This window comes from Medicago truncatula, chromosome 1, assembly GCF_003473485.1.
Source record: "Medicago truncatula cultivar Jemalong A17 chromosome 1, MtrunA17r5.0-ANR, whole genome shotgun sequence".
NCBI classification, from domain to species: Eukaryota; Viridiplantae; Streptophyta; class Magnoliopsida; order Fabales; family Fabaceae; genus Medicago; species Medicago truncatula.
This window is the reverse complement of record NC_053042.1, coordinates 26,345,770-26,363,283: the sequence shown is the minus strand read 5'-3', so window position 1 is coordinate 26,363,283 and position 17,514 is coordinate 26,345,770. Positions and strand designations below refer to the sequence as shown.

The window sequence follows — 17,514 nt, the reverse complement described above, 5'->3', positions numbered from 1 at the left end:
TTTAGTCCTTTCTCTTAGTTTCTCTCAAAAAAACGTTAATAGAAAGGACTAAAACTAGTAACGGAGCAAAACATAGGGGACCAAATTGGTACATAAGTTAACGTTTTTTTGAGAGAAACTAACAGAAAGGACTAAAACTAGTAACAAAGCAAAACATAGGGGACCAAATTGATACAAATTATAGTTAGGGGACCAAATTGAGACAATCAATTAAGTTAAAGGAGCGGGTGATTGAATAAGCCTTAATATTTTTTTTTCATTAATATTTCAATAATTATTTTTCAATTCACGAACCAATACATAAAGTTCACAATGTTTCTTTCAAAAAAGTTCACAATGTTAACCTTTTTTTTTAAGGAAGGTCACAATGTTAACTTGAACTTTAATATAACCTAAACATAATACTCTATATTTAACTAACTTTTAATCAAAAAAATTATACAAAATCAATTAACTGAAAATCAATTTCGAGAAACAAGTACACACACTTAACAAAATTGCTCCCCAAATCTCCATCTATGTATAAAAAAAGAAAAAGTAACAAGAAAGTACAAACTCAATTATCTCTCCCCTCTTGTCTACTTTCCAACCATCAACTTGTTTTTACACAGACAAGTGTCCTTAGTCTTACAATAATGACATGACTCATTGTCACCTCCTTCCTTTTCATTCATCATCTAACCATTTTCAATTCATCACATGACATGTGTTCACCAATAACAAAATAAATGAAAAAAACACACTCTAGTTACTAGTTAGCACCTAGATATAGTAACTAACTAGTTTAATAAACTAGTAACTTGACACATTATTATTCTTAAAAGTTTTTTCTGCCACCAACACCAATGAGTTCAGGTTTTGTACCTTCTCCCTCTTCACCACCTAACTCATCTACCGAGTTTCTTGATGGATTAAAGTTTGGTCAAAAAATCTACTTTGAAGATGCAACAAGTACTGTTGTTGTACCAGCTTCTCAAACCAAACCTAATGCTATTGGTGTTGGTGGCTCTTCTTCTTCATCTTCATCTTCAGGAATGAAGAGGGGAAATAATCATCCACCTAGGTGTCAAGTTGAAGGTTGTAAAGTAGATCTGAGTGGTGCTAAGGCTTATTATTCTAGACATAAAGTTTGTTGCATGCATTCAAAATCTCCTTCTGTTGTTGTTTCTGGTTTGGAGCAAAGGTTTTGCCAACAGTGTAGCAGGTCACATGTTCTTTAACTTCTATGTATTTGACCTTTCTACTTTTGTTTATGATTTATTAACTACTTCAAATATTCTTCCTTTTTTAGTGTTTTTTTCTTTCTATAATGAGTATGGTCTGGTTTACTTTTTTCTGCTTGTTTTGCCTAACTCATTTTGTCTTTTTTAATTTTTTATGTTTTAATATATATTTTTGTTGGTTATTTATCTTCTAATTTTTTAATTTTATTATAAATTTCTTAGATTTTTTTGGATTGTTGTTTTATTTTGATTGTAATGTTTTTCTATCATTGGAGACTGGCTCATATTATATTTGTGTGTTTGATTTGATGTATCTCTTGCTACATTTTTTTTATTAGGAATGTTGATACATGCTTTTATGCAAATGATGGTACTCTTCATGCATAACTGAAATTTCAGAATTTTATGATGTACCATTCTTTCCAAATTTCAAAGAAAAAAATGGTCCCCCTTGGGAAGTTAATGTCAATTTCATCATACTAGTCTTACATAATGTAGGTTCCACATAGAAAATTATTTATTAAAAAATCTTTTGCTAAATAACATAATATTCAGTCACCATTATATATTGAAGAACCTTTTAAAATTTAACTCTAGCCATGTGACAATGTCCTACTTGTAAGAGTAGTGGTTGGTGAGAGGGTTAGTCTTATTGAAGGATAACCATGGGATGATAATCACTTAGATTAGTAGATTATATGTACTTTTTATCATGTATTTAAATTTAAAAGGCTTTGGTTGATTGAAGATAACTTGTAAAGATAAGTTTGGCTTATTGGTGACTAATTGCAATTTAAGTTGAGCTTTACTTCAAAAAGTGTAAAGATATTTCTATAAAAAAAAGGTGTAAAGATGTTGATTGGATAATTTATAATTTCTTTCTATGTTACTTAGCAAAAGGCTAATCAGTGTTTTTAGAGCTAACTAAGGAATCAATAGTATGAAGTTTTCAATAGAAAGTGTAGTTTTTGAAATAAGTAAGGTATTGGATAATATGGGTATTGTAATTTCCAATAAAAAATTTCTATTTTTCTTTTCTAAACAAATGTTTTTTATGTGAGTCCTAGTTAACATGACCATTATAGCCGTAACTTTCCTATTTTATAACCAGGGGTGAGAATCGGTCAGGACGTCCGTCAGAGGTTTATCAGGCCGGCCCATATATGTGTAATTATACATACTACATTATAACATTATATAATACATGCATATTCGCCTCTGCAAAATAGATGTGTCAGCTCTACAAAATTTTATTGGATATACATGCTTTACAAAACTGTATTGACTTCTTAGCCTTCTAAAAAAAATATATTAACTAGCCTTTTTATAAATAGGTCAAGTGTTATATTTAAAATTGTTAGTACAAATTAGGCTTTTAGGCAGGCTAATAGGCTAGGCCGGACTTTTAAAGAGGCCACGCCAGGCTTAAAGTAAAGCCTTTGACAGGCTAATAGGCCAGACTTAGACTTTGGTTTTTTCGACTAGGTCTAGCCTATTTAAGCAAAACCTGGCTCGACCCGGACTATTCCCAACCATATTTATAACGAATTTGACCATAATTTGAAGACCCTGCTAATTAAGAGAATCCACGGTAGAGGAACTTATTTTTGAATACTTAAATGGGTTCCACATATACACATCACTCATTTATAGTATTTTAAAAGTAGTACCGAATAAATACTTAATCCCTCCAACTCAATATCTCACACAAATTTCTGAAACGGGAACCGTTAATCATCTACCAATAATTTTATATCATTACATTTGATTTTTTTAATATTAAAGATATGTGAGATCCACATATAAAGTGAGGTCTTGGTTGAGACCTTCAACCCATAGTGTACCTAATAGGTACTCTAAAAAATTTCCTCCAATGCTAGTACGTAAGTCTTATGGAGATAGGTACTACCATTGGAGATGGTCTTGCATGGACTTGTAATCTGATTTGAAAATATTCAATAATTGTTGATTGTGACTTTGCAAAACCTCATATCCATTATCTTTCCTCCAAATTCAAATAGTAGCTTCTGAACAAATCTCTGAATATGTTAACCATTCACTGTTCTTATGGAACTGGGATAGCTTTTAATGTGTGAAGTTACATATTTTTTTTCTTATGGTCTTTTTGAAATCCTGGGTTGAAAGTGTCCCTTTTTTTTTTTTTTTTATTGTAATGTTAATTAGTGGTGGTACAAAGGGCTATGTATTTTTATATTTTTCATAATGAAACAAATATATGTGTGTGTATATTTAAGACTCAATGAATTCCTTTTATAACTATACTATTATAACTTATACTAGAGGGCCATGTATTATTTTGTATATTGAACTTGAGTTGAAGGTGTCATGAAGAATAGCATGTTTCTTGATGTTATGATGTTTTCTAGCTAATTTAAAACCTTCAAGGCAAAGTTTGTGTAGGCGATATGACATCCTCATACAATGCATGAACATCAGTAAAGGATGTATAAATTGCATCTTGTGTGTATGTTTATGCATATAATAAGAAATGTTGAAATAACCTTGCAATGACTGAGTCATTTAACATAAATAATAGCAACCCACGTATAGAAATTAGAGTTAAATAAGTAAACGATCCCCCTAAATATACCAACATTTGATTTTAGTCCCTCTAAAATATTTGTTAGGTTTTTGGTCCCTCTAAATTTTTTCATCCATTAAACTAGTCCCTGTTCTCAATGTAGAGCAGGGACTAATTTCATGGATGAAATTTTTTGGAGGGACAAAAAACCTAAAGGATATTTTAGGGGGATTAAAATCATATGTTGATATATTCAGAGGGACTATTTACTTATTTAACCCTAGAAATTAACTCGTGCATTTCAATTTCTTAAAGATTGTTCTTGCATGTAACTTTTGCATAAGCATTGATAAAGGTTTAGGTAATAACTTAAGAGCCAAATTTTGCTCTCTGTGGAGAAGATCCAAGTCAACTTTATATGTTCTCATGTTCTCTTTTGTACTACGCTGTTACATAACCGTGGAATTGTTTTTATCTGAAAGAAACTAACATCCTCTTTCATAAAACTTGTACAGGTTTCATCAGCTTCCTGAATTCGATCAAGGAAAACGAAGTTGCCGCAGGCGTTTAGCTGGCCATAATGAAAGGCGGAGAAAGCCTCAACCAAGCTCCTTTTTAACCTCGCGTTCTCCCAAACTCTCCTCGCCTACTTTTGGTTAGAAACTATTCCTTCTGTAACCTTTTAAGTGTCATTTATTTAGAAATTTGTTCCTTTTTATATGTTATATCAAAGTTCAAAGTAGTATCAACTACTTTTTGTCAAATGAGAGGATTACTAGTTAAGGGTACTAAGATAAATAGTTTCATCAAAAGTAATAAATTTTGTGTTTTTGTGGTATGTATAATTGTTTTGTTTGTGTCAACAGGTAACAATGGCAAAGGTAATAATGATTTTCTGATGGAATGTGCTTCATACCAAAAAATTTCTATGGGAAATGCATTATCAACTCCAAGATCAGCCAAGCCAGTTCCCGGTAATCAAGCAACACAATTTACCTGGCAGAACAACTCATCGACAACATCGGACTTTTTCCTACAAGGAACAAACTTCCATGCTCCTCCTACTAGACATCTTCCAATAATGGATAACTACAATGAAGTCACAGACTCGAGCTGTGCTCTCTCTCTTCTGTCAAACCAAACATGGTGCTCTAGAAACACAACACCACCAAGTGTTGAGATGAACAACTTGTTGAATTTCAATGGTTCACTTACTACACAATCTTCTCAAGTTGTACCCGATTATCAACTTCAAACAAATGCTTCTTCTTGGTTTTTAAAGGGCGTTGATTCTCGTAACTGTCTGTCTCCCGAGGCTGTTCCTGATCTTGGTCTCGGTCAAAATTCGCAGGCTATTCATAGTGATCTTCATGGTGAGCTTGATGTGTCACAAGGCAAGAGGCATTACTGGCCACTTTAATTAATACTCTTGTTTGCTGTCATTTGTGAAATTATAACTGGTGGCATTGGAACAACAAATGAGAAGGAAGATTGTGACTATTTGATGAATTACTAGACTGTTACTACTGGTTATTTTATTTTGGAACTTTGGATTCTTGATTTTGTTTGTTTGAACTTATGAACAAGATTTGTTTCATTTTGTGGAACATTCAGGCATTATTGTTTTGGTCTATGTGAACAATGTGGGTTGCTTTTTAGTATGTGAAACTTTCAGACATGGATATTCAAGTGTGAAATTTGCTCTTCTCACAACAATTTTTGCTCATTCCCAACACAAAAAACTGTTGCCTGCGCTAAGAATACTCTTGCGTGAGTTAACTCGCGCTAGGCTATTTTGTTGGGAATGAGCAACAAAAGGGGAAGTTTGTAGGGTTTTAAAGAAGTTCCATCCAATGCTTAAATTGGAGAACTAAATAGGAGAAAGGGTAGAAAGGCCACAATGGTTAGAAGAGGATGCCCAAATTTTTTAGAAAATGGTTTTTCTTATATAAGAAATTATTTAAAAACACATAACAAATACGTTTTTATCTCCAACGTTAGTTAACTACTGTCCAGTCTTTTCAATAATAAAAATAATTCTAACAATAGTTAACTACCGTGGAGAATATTTTTTGCAATGATCATGATAACAACAACTACACAAGTTCCTTAAAAAAAAAAAAAACACTACACAAGTATTAAGGGTACTGGGAGAGAGGAGAGAAATTATATTCTTCCAAACTCTATTGATGGTGATGGTGAGGAGGGTCCTTCACAATCCCACTCTATATATACACACTTATTACACTTTAATTAATATAATTGCAAACTGTAATCAGCATTATCATACTTTAATTAATATTTTTATATTTTTCATCATAGGATGCATTGCAACATCCATGCTCCACCATAGCTAATTACCGTTGAAGTGTTTTTTTTTTTTTTTTTTAAGTTGCATATGTGAGACTGCAATTAACTACCGCTGAAAAGATGGATCAGTAGTTAAATATTGTTGGGGATAAGACATATTTTCCATGTGTTTTTAACCAATTTCTTATATGAGAAAAGCAATTTTCAATTTTTTATTTTTTGCTTCATTTTCATTTGTTTAAGACTTATATACATTTTCTTTGATTTTCATTTGGTGCATGATGAAGCATGAATTTATTTCAAAGGGGGTAATAGGAGTGTAGGTTGGAGCACTTTGTTTAAAGAAAGATATATACCTTTTTATCTTTTTATTTTCATCCTAAGAGTTTCTACCTTAGTTTTAAGTTCACCAAGAATTTTTATGACTTTTTCTAAAGTGAGGCAAACACTTTCATTTGAGCAAGGATCAATATCTTACCTTCTTCCAATTGTGGAGGGCGAGGATCATCATTTGTTAATCCGAAAAGTTGACAATGATCCACTAAAAGTTTTAATAAAAATGGTTTCATTTGAAACGTTTTAGCCATGTTGTTTGAAAACAAAAGAAAAACTGATTAGGGAAAAACAATTTACCACAATTTTCAATAAGTCATCACTCATCAACAACGACGCCAAAAACATGATATCGCAGTAAGTGAACGGTTTTATCATCGTAATAAAATATCAATCCAACATGGATTTGTGATCTCCAAGTTATGTTTTTCTTCCTAAGTATGCAAAATAAAAGGAAAATGTTTTCATGTTTTTAATAAAAGATGCAAGATGATTGAAAGACGATTTAATATTTGTTTTGAAAACATGAAACTGATGGAAAGTTCCTCTGAATCATTGGAGTTCATAGTTAAGACAAACAAACCAAATCACATTCCTTCCTTTCACCTCGAAAACTCATGCCTAAGAACAATGTATTCTCAATTGTATTTATTATTCTATCTCTAGTAATAGGCACGTGCCTAACCAACCCAAAATCCTATTCAAATGGAAATTAATATTATCTCCACCCATTATGCTAGAATACCCATTTTCGCATCCCAAAAAGTCTTAGTTATTCTTTTGCTTCAAAAATTGTATCAAACTTTATATATGTAGCAACCATTCCATCATTTTCTTATATTGGAAGGTTGCCTATAATTTTGAAAAAATGCATAAAGCTAGATTAGGTGAATGTATTTCCTAAATGAAATAAATAAATAAATAAAGATTATGAAAAGTTTGTTATAAGATTACTTTCCATGATTTCAAGACATAAGGGGACTGCTCATTCTTCATAGTGAAGAGCATAAACAAAATGAAGTGAAGAAAACAAGAAGATAAAAGAAGAAAACTATATTGAACTAAAATGCAAATTTGCAAGTATTCTTGATGGTAAATTGTGCAAACCTAAGGCAAGCATATACCTATTTATAGGTTAAGCATTACAATTTGCTTGCAAATACATTAGCAGACACAAACTAAATAGCCATTACACAAGGATTATTTTTAAGAAGGATCAGATAAAGCCAACTTGACATAATACTAACTTTTACGATCGTGGCCTCACACGTAAATATGTATATTTTTTTAGTAGTTAGTTTGTCAGATTAATATTTTACTCCTTATCAAAGTTTGTATTCAGGATCTCCAACTTCTTTTTCCCAGGCTCAAATCAGTCTAACAATTAAATTCCCACACAGAACTATATCTAACTAACACATGAGAAAAGGTAATACTAGGGGAGAGATGGAATCTATCCATCTATTTCCTATAATCACAACTCCAACTTTCACATATAAATAAATTACCAAAAGAAATACTCCCCACACCACCAAGCACGTTAAGAATCTCATGCAATAGTTAAAAGAAAATATATATGTAGGGTACATCCAATATGAGTGTACATTTTGAAATAAAGAGAAAAAAGAATAATATTATGGATGTAATTAATATATTGTTGCTGTGAATTATATATATATATATATATATATATATATATATATATATATATATATATATAGTTTTGCTAGAAGACACTCTTTAGAGGTGTCTTTTAGTAAGCCACGCCTCAAGGTGTGATTATCCTTTTTTAGTTATAACTTACATAAAGACACTTCTATAAAAGGTGTCTTCTAGCAAAATTCATACATATATAAATGAGTGCTAGAGAAAATGTTGAAAAATGAGTGTTATTAACATTGCTCGTATATAATAAGATGTTGAAGGCACGACAAGTTGAGGTGTTCAAATGGCATTGGTGATAGTTAAAACTTAAAAGAATTCACCTAGATTTAATTCAAGCGTTCTTTGTGTAGTGCTACTTACTTTCAATCACATCAAGAATCATATTCTTGATAATCACATCACATTTCTGTTCCATTTATATTCAAGTGCAGTGATATTTGAACAATTTTTTTGGTACAACTTTTGGAATAATTTTGTTGTTTTCTCTTCTCATCGGTCAAAAAATAATAGAGAGAGAATATGAAAATAATGTGAGTATGAGAGAGAAAGTTGTACAAAAATTGTACAAAAATAGTTGTACAAATATCATTTCTCTATATTTAATTACTACATTATACAAAGCTACCACATTTATCACGGTTAAGAATCTTACTAGTAATTTAAACTTAAAAAAATGCCTTCTGAATTGGTTCCAGACCACACGAATCTCACATTTCAAAACACGTTTCCCTTTCCCTTTTAAGTATATGTTCTTGGCAAAAATATGCTTTTAAACTTTTAATCGTTACAAATATGTTTCATTTTGGTTTAAGTCCTTTTAATTTTTATTTTTTTTTGTAATTTTTGGTCACCGTAAAACTTTTTGTTTTTGAAAATAGTCTCTAGAGGGACTATTTTCAAAAACAAAATATTTTGCAGCGACAATTTTTCTATAAAATGGGTTCAGTCATCATGTGCCACAACTGTAAATCATCACAAAAGTGGGGCCAGAGACTAAAACAAAAACGAGACATATTTGCAGAACCAAAAACTACAAAAAAGAATTTACAAAGACTAAAACCAAAACGAGACATATTTGCATGGACCTAAACCATATTTTAGCCTATGTTGTTTTACACACCTTTCCTTTTAATTCACATTATAAAACCAAGCTTCTACTTCCCATAATCTCATCTTAAACCACAAACCCATCACAATCTCAATCCTCTATTTACCCAAAAACATACAACAACCCATTTCAAAACCAAACATTTTTCAAGACCCACTACAACATAAATGGGAAATCAAAGTTCAGCATATTCAAATACAGAAGATGATGAGAAAGCATCAAATGCTATTTCAAATGAACCAAAGTATGTTGATTATGCTCCAATTCAGAGGAAACATTCAACAAAGGTAGAGAAGTTAGAGCAACATGCATATAGCAACAATCCACAAGTTAATGATGAAACTTTCACCAATTTCATTCAACGTGCAAAGTACAAAATTCGAAGCATGACCAACATTGGACATCATGTAGAGAATCGCAACCCTGCTGCATCAGATGTGGTTAATACTAATGTCGACAGTAAAAGTAAGGAAAATGAAAGTGACCAGTTTTCTCATTTTATTCATAATACTAAGAAAAAACTAAGGACAGTAACAACTATAAGGAAGAATAAAACTTTCAAAAAGGGAAATAACAGTGGACATTGAAAGTGATTCTATGTTATTAACGTCAAGTTTCAGGCATTAAAATAAGGAGTGATGCAAAATAAATTAGTTTATTTGTATTGATTTTTAATATGCTCATAAATTTATAATTATGTTATCTATATTTATTTTACTGAAATAATTCTATTGTATTTCCTTTTTGTTTTACTCATCCGCTACATTTATTTATTAATCAATGACTGTTATAATAAGGAATATATAAACAAAATATTGAGTAAGAATAAATGTTGCAACGATGGCAAGTGTTCACGGGTATTTTTTGGTATTGGAATAATCAATCAATCAAATTTGAAATACAAATTCATACTAATGTTTAATTAATGTGACTGCAAATTTTTTTGTTTTTTTTAAGAAGACAAAATGAAATATATATTATCCAACCGAGCTCCATGCCTGCACAAGGAGTGTTAGGCTATGACTCGGGAGCGGACCCAAGACTAGACTTTCAATGTAGCAAAATATTAGTGTTAAGCAATTTGTCCAATGAAATTAATTATTATGCCCTATTTCGTCAAAAATAATAGTTTTAGAAGTTTTATTTAAGTTAGCTTTATTAACAAAAGTTTATTTGTAACCCTAAGAATTGCTGCTAATTAGAACAAAATAGACCTGCTAATTAGAACAAAATAGACCGTCTAATTTTTCTAACATTTTATTCTTATGGACATCCTTTATATGTTAAAAAAATTGGTGTGGCTATAGCTACACCAAGTTACATGCAGATCCGCACATGCTAGGACTCGAGTAGATATAGTCAAAATACAACAATACCAAAACCATCACTAACTAGAAATCGAACATTGCCAACAAGCTTCTATAAAGGTTTATCTTTATTTCGAAAAATACGGTTATTCCTTTCCTCCAAATAACCTAAACAGATGTCATCAAATTTACATGAAGATAAAATCGACTTTTTCAAAAGTTGCATGCTAAATTAATAATTTATTGAAAGTGATCAAAAATAGGTTATGTGTCTATCGTAGATAAGCAAACCTAAAGATATAAATATTTGTCCAAATGCTACCATAATATGCAACGATGGCAAGAGTGTTCACCGGTATTTTTTGGTACTGAAAAAATCAATCAAATCTAAAATACAAATTTATATTAATGTTTAATTAATGTGACTACAAAAATTATTGTTTTTTTTAAGAAGACAAAACGAAATATATATTATCCAACCGAGCTCCATGCCCGCACAAGGAGTGTTAGGCTAGGACTCGGGAGCGGATCCAAGACTAGACTTTCGATGTAGCAAAATAATAGTGTTAAACAATTTGTCCAATGAAATTAATTATTATGCCCTATTTCGTCAAAAATAATAGTTTTATTTGAGTTAGCTTTATTAACCCAAGTTTATTTGTAACTCTAAGAATTGCTAATTAGAACAAAATAGACCGTCTAATTTCTCACATGAGCAAAGAGACCTTCAACATTGTCACTTTATTCTAAACAATGTCATAATATGTTTGTGGGTTGTGCATTTTATGGTTGATATACCCTCGTGCAATAACAAATTCACGTGAGCAAAGAGACCTTCAACATTGTCACTTTATTCTAAACAATGTCATGGTATATCAACCAATATGTTTGCACCACAGAAGAAAGGATATGATAGGCTAGGCTCCTCGGATATAGTATCCTTTTCTTGGATAAATACTCCAATCCCACTTGTCTTCCACACCATCTAGCAAGAAAATATTAGACATCGAAAGAATACGCTCCACCAGTTGTTCCTTATCCCATGACAACAACCTTCATCGCCACTTCCATCCAAAATGCCCATTAACCCATCATAATGTGCACATATGAGATACCGTCACAAACTGGTTCTCTGATAAATCATAGAACTGTCTAAGGTTGTCGTGCAACACACCTCCCTCAAGCTATTGATCCGACCAAAATGAAGTCCTGGTCATATCACTCACCATCCTTAACAAACTCTCATTAAACCATCTCCCTTATCCTAATACCATACCTATACAAATGGAGATCATATCGCCCCACCACCTTCCTTTACCCTGCCATCCTGCTCCCCATACGTAGCTACTGACACCTTATATTAAAAAGTCTCCTCCACCATCTTCAATCTCCAACAGATAGTGTCCCATTTAATCCAAGTCCCTCCCAAAAAATAAATAAATAAACATTTCAAAATATATTCAATTGAGGAGATTGTACTTGAGGGAACTTTGAAAAAGGAACACAAGTAGAGCGAAAGCGACCACTTTAAAAAGAACCAGTTAACCACATAAGGGTATATTTCTTCTTTTTCAACCCGATAACATCTTTTTAATATGGTTAACCTGCGACTTCTGTAAGGTAAGACATCAAAGATCACCACCTATCGGCAAACCAAGATTCACAAAAGGAATATGACAAATTTTACAATTTTGAACCACAAACGCTTCTGTCAACCACAAATCAAGCACATTCACCCCAATTATCATTTTTTTCCCTGAAATGACTTCAAATAAAATGAGATTTGCCTTCAAGGCTCTCATGTTTTCCCAAGTCCTCGGAAAATACTAATCAAAGCACTATTGCCAATTTTATAATGTGAAAACAAGCACTGATGAAGATGTCGTACTAGTTGTTTGGTTTAGAGAGCACAAAAGTGGTTCTATAAATATAACCCTGGTGCTGAAGTAGAATGTAATAAAAACACAAACAGATTGTTATCCACTTACTAAAGCTCTTGCCCAGCAGAAGCATGATGGTCATACTAGATCTATGGGTATTAGGTTTATGCCTAATTGGCTCTAGTGCTAGTGGGAGATTGTTGGTGTAAGCCCTAGAGGCCAATAGTTTATGTTAAACCTATCTTATGTATCATGACTTTTATTATTGGATAATATATGGCACTCTTTATTATATTTAGATAATGTTAATAAAGTCCTTAGAATAGATAGTTCGTGTAATAATATATTAAGTGTGACTTAATCATGAGATTACATTATCTTATAGAACGCTATTCTTAAATGAATCCGTAGTCAAAGCTTTAATATGAATAAAGGATAATAATAAAGCGTCGAGACTATTATGTATGTAGACTGATGACCGCATCTCATGGGTCATAGATATGAGATATCAAGTCTATACATAGATATAAATATTAGGAGTAATATTTATATTGGATTGACCCACTGTGAGAATACTACATAGTAAGTTATGAAATTGTCATAAGATATTCTCACAATGATAATAATGTATATCGCTCTTAGACCTGAAACCACTATGATCTCTAGATGTGGACTCAAGTGTTTTGTTGCCATTCTAACGTTGTCTGTAAAAGGATAACAATAACGTTGGTTGATGGGCACTTGATGAATCATGCTGAGGGTCATGAGTGTCCTAGATGGGATTTGTCCCTCCTCATAAACAGGAGATATATCTTTAGGCCTCTTGATGAAATATGACTATAAATATGCATGGCCATGCTGAACTAAGTCAATATAAGATATTGGACTTATTCGTTAAATAGTACATTTCGGAATCAAGATAAATGAACATTGATCTATACAAGGGTGACACTATCTATGCCTTGAGATCAATGAAGATATTGAGACAAAGGAGTAATTATACACATATGTATTATCATGAAAGGTTTCGTCAGATCACTTGACATTCTTGTCACTTGGGTAGCAATGATGTGTTGCTAGATACCGCTCATTGTTTATGATATTAAATGATGGATTTAATATCATTGCCAACGTGACTAGAACCTAAAGGGTCACACACAAAGAGCAGTCAAAAGAGATATGTATAAGTACGACTTATATAAAGGGTGCGCTTAGTAAATAATGCTAATGATTTAGCAATATTTACTAAACTCGTATTGGGCTTAGTGAAGTCAAAAACGAGTTTGACTTGCAAAGCACATAAGGAGTTCTATAAATAGAACCCTAGTGCAATAGTTTGCGGTTACGTTCTTTTGCAGAAACCCAAACTCTCTGACTTCCGTCTTCTTGGCTAGCACCGAGGTTTTGGAGGAGGACTGTTCGTGTGGACTTGATAGAGGCTCTGCTATTTGCTTGGCTGTGATCGTGATTCCGGTTCGCAGATTTCACCGTTCGTTCTCAGACCAACCGAATTAAGGTAACAATCGAATCACTGGTTCAAGTCTTAATTCGTAATGATCCAAGGAAAGTAAATCGAATTTTTTTTCCGCTGCTTATTCTGATTATGTCGATTTACCTTCAGTGGTATCAGAGCCAATTACGAAACCTTGAATCGGATTGTTTTGTTACTGCTTTATGTTTTAATTTGATTAAGCATATTGAACGAACATAATTAATAAAGAAAGATTAAAATTGGCATCGCATCATATTATGCTTTCTGTGCATGTGTTTTCGATTTGATTCAATGTTTCAGAAACCGTTTCTGGTGAAACATCGACGTTTCGATTATACATATCGACAGAAACATGATTGATCGATCATAAAACGCAGTTAATGTTAAACATCAATCACGTGAATGTGCATGGCTTTTCGAACCGTTTTGATGTTTCAGAAACCGTTTCTGGTGAAACATCAAACCTTTCGATCATACATATTGACAGAAGCGTGATTGGTAAATTCTGTATAACAACGGTATATATGATATACTGGATTTGATCATAGTTTAATAAGTCAGATGATATTTTCATGTTGATTGATCTGATGTATGGAGCTTCGTAACCGATTATGTGAACTCTGGTGAAGCATCCTAGACTCGGTCATGATACGTGAATAAAATCAGAGCACTTGTTTAATAAAGATCAGATTGTTGTAACAGAATTAGGGTTTGCCGAAACGATTAGCGTAATCAGAAACGTGTCAAGTGTTGATGCGAAATACGGTGCTAATTCAAAGTGAATCGTTCATAATGAATTAGCTTCCGGGGCGCTGCCCCGGAAGCCCCGCAAGGGGCGCTGCCCCCTTGACCCCGGTCAGCGGAACCCCCGGCTACTCTGCGTAGGGTGATCATATGTCGAATTTTAATTTAATTTATTTAATTATAAGGAATAATTAATAATAATAAAAGTGTGTTTGTTATTATTATTGTCATGTGAATGATTATGGCCTTAGTCCTTTTTATTTTATTTCTTTTGGATTTTAAAATACGGTCTGCGTGCCGTGCCTTTCTCTTATATCTCTATTGTACATTCTCTTCTCATCCACTCCCTCGTATGTAAAACGAGTTTTCTTCATATGTAATGTAAATAGAATACAAAGGAGGTAATAGGACTCAAGACGTAGAGATGGTCCTGGAAGTCAAGCTTGGAGAAGCAAAGTCGTTTCTAGGATTAGTTCAGATTCTCTCATTGGCTTGAGAGAGTCATAGCGTTAGGATGGCCATAATCATGTCACTTTTATTTTGTATAAATGTTATGCATGTTTTGATTGGAGTGCGAATATATATGATATATAAGCCGTGGTGAGGTGGGATCAAATTTAATAAAAATCCTTCAATTTAAATATTAAGTTTAAAGCTTTCCAAAAGTTTAACACCCTTCAAGACTAATATCGAATATGTGGGTTTTGCCTCCGTAAAGCGCATATTCTATACTAGTAAGTTGCGGTGCGGTAATCCAATTTATCCAAGTGTTATTCTTTTGGGTCAAACTTAACTAAGTTAATTTTAATAAGATTAGAATAAATTTAGAAGCTATAATTGGACGACTTCTATATGATAGAAATTGAATAAAGAGTTATTCCGCCAATTGATTTGAAAGTTGTATAAGATACAATTGGAAATGTTCCTACCTAAATAGCTAAGTTTTAAGTACAGCCCCCGTTGACTTAAAACAAGGTGAAATAAGGATTTCAATCCACTAGAAAATCTTCCAACGGGATTTTCCGAGTCAAATGTTTGAAGGTCATTTGATTTGAGTAAAATAGTGGGAGCGTATTTAATTAAAGACCAAATTAAATATTTTTCATGATACTTATTTTGCACATTTTAAATTGTAGATGGCCAATAACGCTTCCACAAACATTTTGCGATCTCTCATCGAAAAGGAAAAATTGACTGAAACAAATTTTATAGACTGGTCCCGTAACATGAGGATTGTCCTCACCCACGAAAAAAAGCTGTATGTGTTGGATGGACCCATTCTTGAGACACCTCCTGCTGGAGCTTCTGCGGCTCTGAGAAATGCTCATGCCAAGCATCTCAATGATTCCGTAGAAGTTTCATGCATCATGCTGGCTTCAATGACTCCCGAGCTGCAAAAACAGCATGAAGGGATGACAGCGTTCGATATGATCGAACATCTTAAGACTCTTTATGAAGAGCAAGCCAGGCATGAGAGGTTTGATGTCTCTAAAGCCCTGTTTTCCACCAAGCTGTCAGAGGGAGGTCCCGTAGGACCTCATGTGCTCAAAATGATTGGGTACTCTGAAAACCTAGCTCGTTTGGGATTTGTCCTTGAACAAGAGCTAGTCGTTGATCTTGTGCTGCAATCGTTGCCTGAAAGTTTCAACGGTTTTGTCCAGAACTTTCTAATGAATGATATGGACAAGACACTTCCACAGCTTGCAGCTATGTTGAGAACTGCTGAGAAAAACATGAAGGGAAAAGGAAAGGCTGCTGCCATTTTAATGGTTAATAATGGCAAGTTCAAAAAGCACCATAAGAAGCCTAATAAGACTAAGGGAAATGGCAAAGGCAAAGCTGTTGCCAAGCCATCAACCAAAGCTTTGAAGCCTACTGGAGGCGTGGCTAAGGATGGTAAGTGCTTCTATTGCAACAACGCTGGGCATTGGAAGCGAAACTGTCCAAAGTATCTGGAAGATAAGAAGAATGGAAATGTTCCTACTACTTCTGCAGGTATTTTTGTTATAGAAATTAATATGTCTACTTCTACATCATGGGTATTAGATACTGGATGTGGTTCTCATATTTGTACTGATGTGCAGGGTCTGAGAAAGAGTAGAGCATTGGCAAAAGGCGAGGTCGATCTTAGAGTTGGCAATGGAGCAAAGGTTGCTGCTTTAGCTGTTGGAACTTATGTATTGACCTTACCTAGTGGTCTTTTACTTAATTTAGAAAACTGCTATTATGTACCTGCCATTAGCAGGAATATCATTTCAATTTCTTGTTTGGACAAGGCTGGTTTTTATTTTACAATAAAGAACAAATGTTGTTCCGTTTATTTCGATGATATTCTTTATGCTAACGCAAATTTGAGTAATGGACTTTATGTCCTAGATCTCGATATGCCTATCTATAACATTAATACTAAAAGGTTGAAACCTAATGAGTTGAATCCAACTTACCTTTGGCATTGTCGTTTAGGACATATAAATGAGAATCGCATTTCCAAACTCCATAAAGATGGATTTTTGGATTCTTTTGATTTCGAATCATATGAAACATGTCGATCTTGTTTATTGGGAAAAATGACAAAAGCTCCATTTACCGGTCAAGGTGAAAGGGCTAGTGATCTTTTAGGTCTCATACATACTGATGTATGTGGACCCCTAAACATAACTGCTAGAGGAGGCTTTCACTACTTCATTACATTCACTGATGACTTTAGTAGATTTGGATATGTGTATCTAATGAAACATAAATCTGAATCATTTACTTTCTTCAAGGAATTTCAAAATGAAGTAGAAAACCAACTAGGCAAGAAAATCAAAATGCTTCGATCTGATCGAGGTGGAGAATATTTGAGCTTAGAGTTTGACAATCATCTTAAAGAATGTGGGATACTATCCCAACTCACACCTCCTGGAACAC

At 33.1% G+C, this 17,514-nt stretch overlaps 2 protein-coding genes across 2 annotated transcripts; both read left to right on the top strand.

Moving 5' to 3' along the window:
- Window positions 1–569: 569 nt before the first annotated feature.
- LOC25483499 (squamosa promoter-binding-like protein 15) lies at window positions 570–5,426 on the top strand. The gene is made up of 3 exons (XM_013612195.3): window positions 570–1,204; window positions 4,281–4,420; window positions 4,632–5,426. Exons 1-3 carry the CDS (start codon window positions 846–848, stop codon window positions 5,183–5,185), a joined length of 1,053 nt encoding a protein of 350 aa, XP_013467649.1. The 5' UTR covers window positions 570–845; the 3' UTR covers window positions 5,186–5,426.
- A 3,821-nt stretch (window positions 5,427–9,247) lies between these two features.
- On the top strand, window positions 9,248–9,904 carry LOC25483498 (uncharacterized). Its single transcript, XM_013612194.3, has one exon. It carries the CDS (start codon window positions 9,349–9,351, stop codon window positions 9,766–9,768), a length of 420 nt encoding a protein of 139 aa, XP_013467648.1. The 5' UTR covers window positions 9,248–9,348; the 3' UTR covers window positions 9,769–9,904.
- The last annotated feature ends 7,610 nt before the right edge of the window (window positions 9,905–17,514 follow it).

Excerpts from the sequence above, each read along its gene's own strand:
- LOC25483499 (XM_013612195.3), top strand. The coding sequence starts at position 846 with ATGAGTTCAGGTTTTGTACCTTCTCCCTCTTCACCACCTAACTCATCT. Across the intron at positions 1,205-4,280 it reads TTTTGCCAACAGTGTAGCAG|GTTTCATCAGCTTCCTGAAT; the intron begins GTCACATGTTCT and ends AAACTTGTACAG. Across the intron at positions 4,421-4,631 it reads ACTCTCCTCGCCTACTTTTG|GTAACAATGGCAAAGGTAAT; the intron begins GTTAGAAACTAT and ends TTGTGTCAACAG.
- LOC25483498 (XM_013612194.3), top strand. The coding sequence starts at position 9,349 with ATGGGAAATCAAAGTTCAGCATATTCAAATACAGAAGATGATGAGAAA.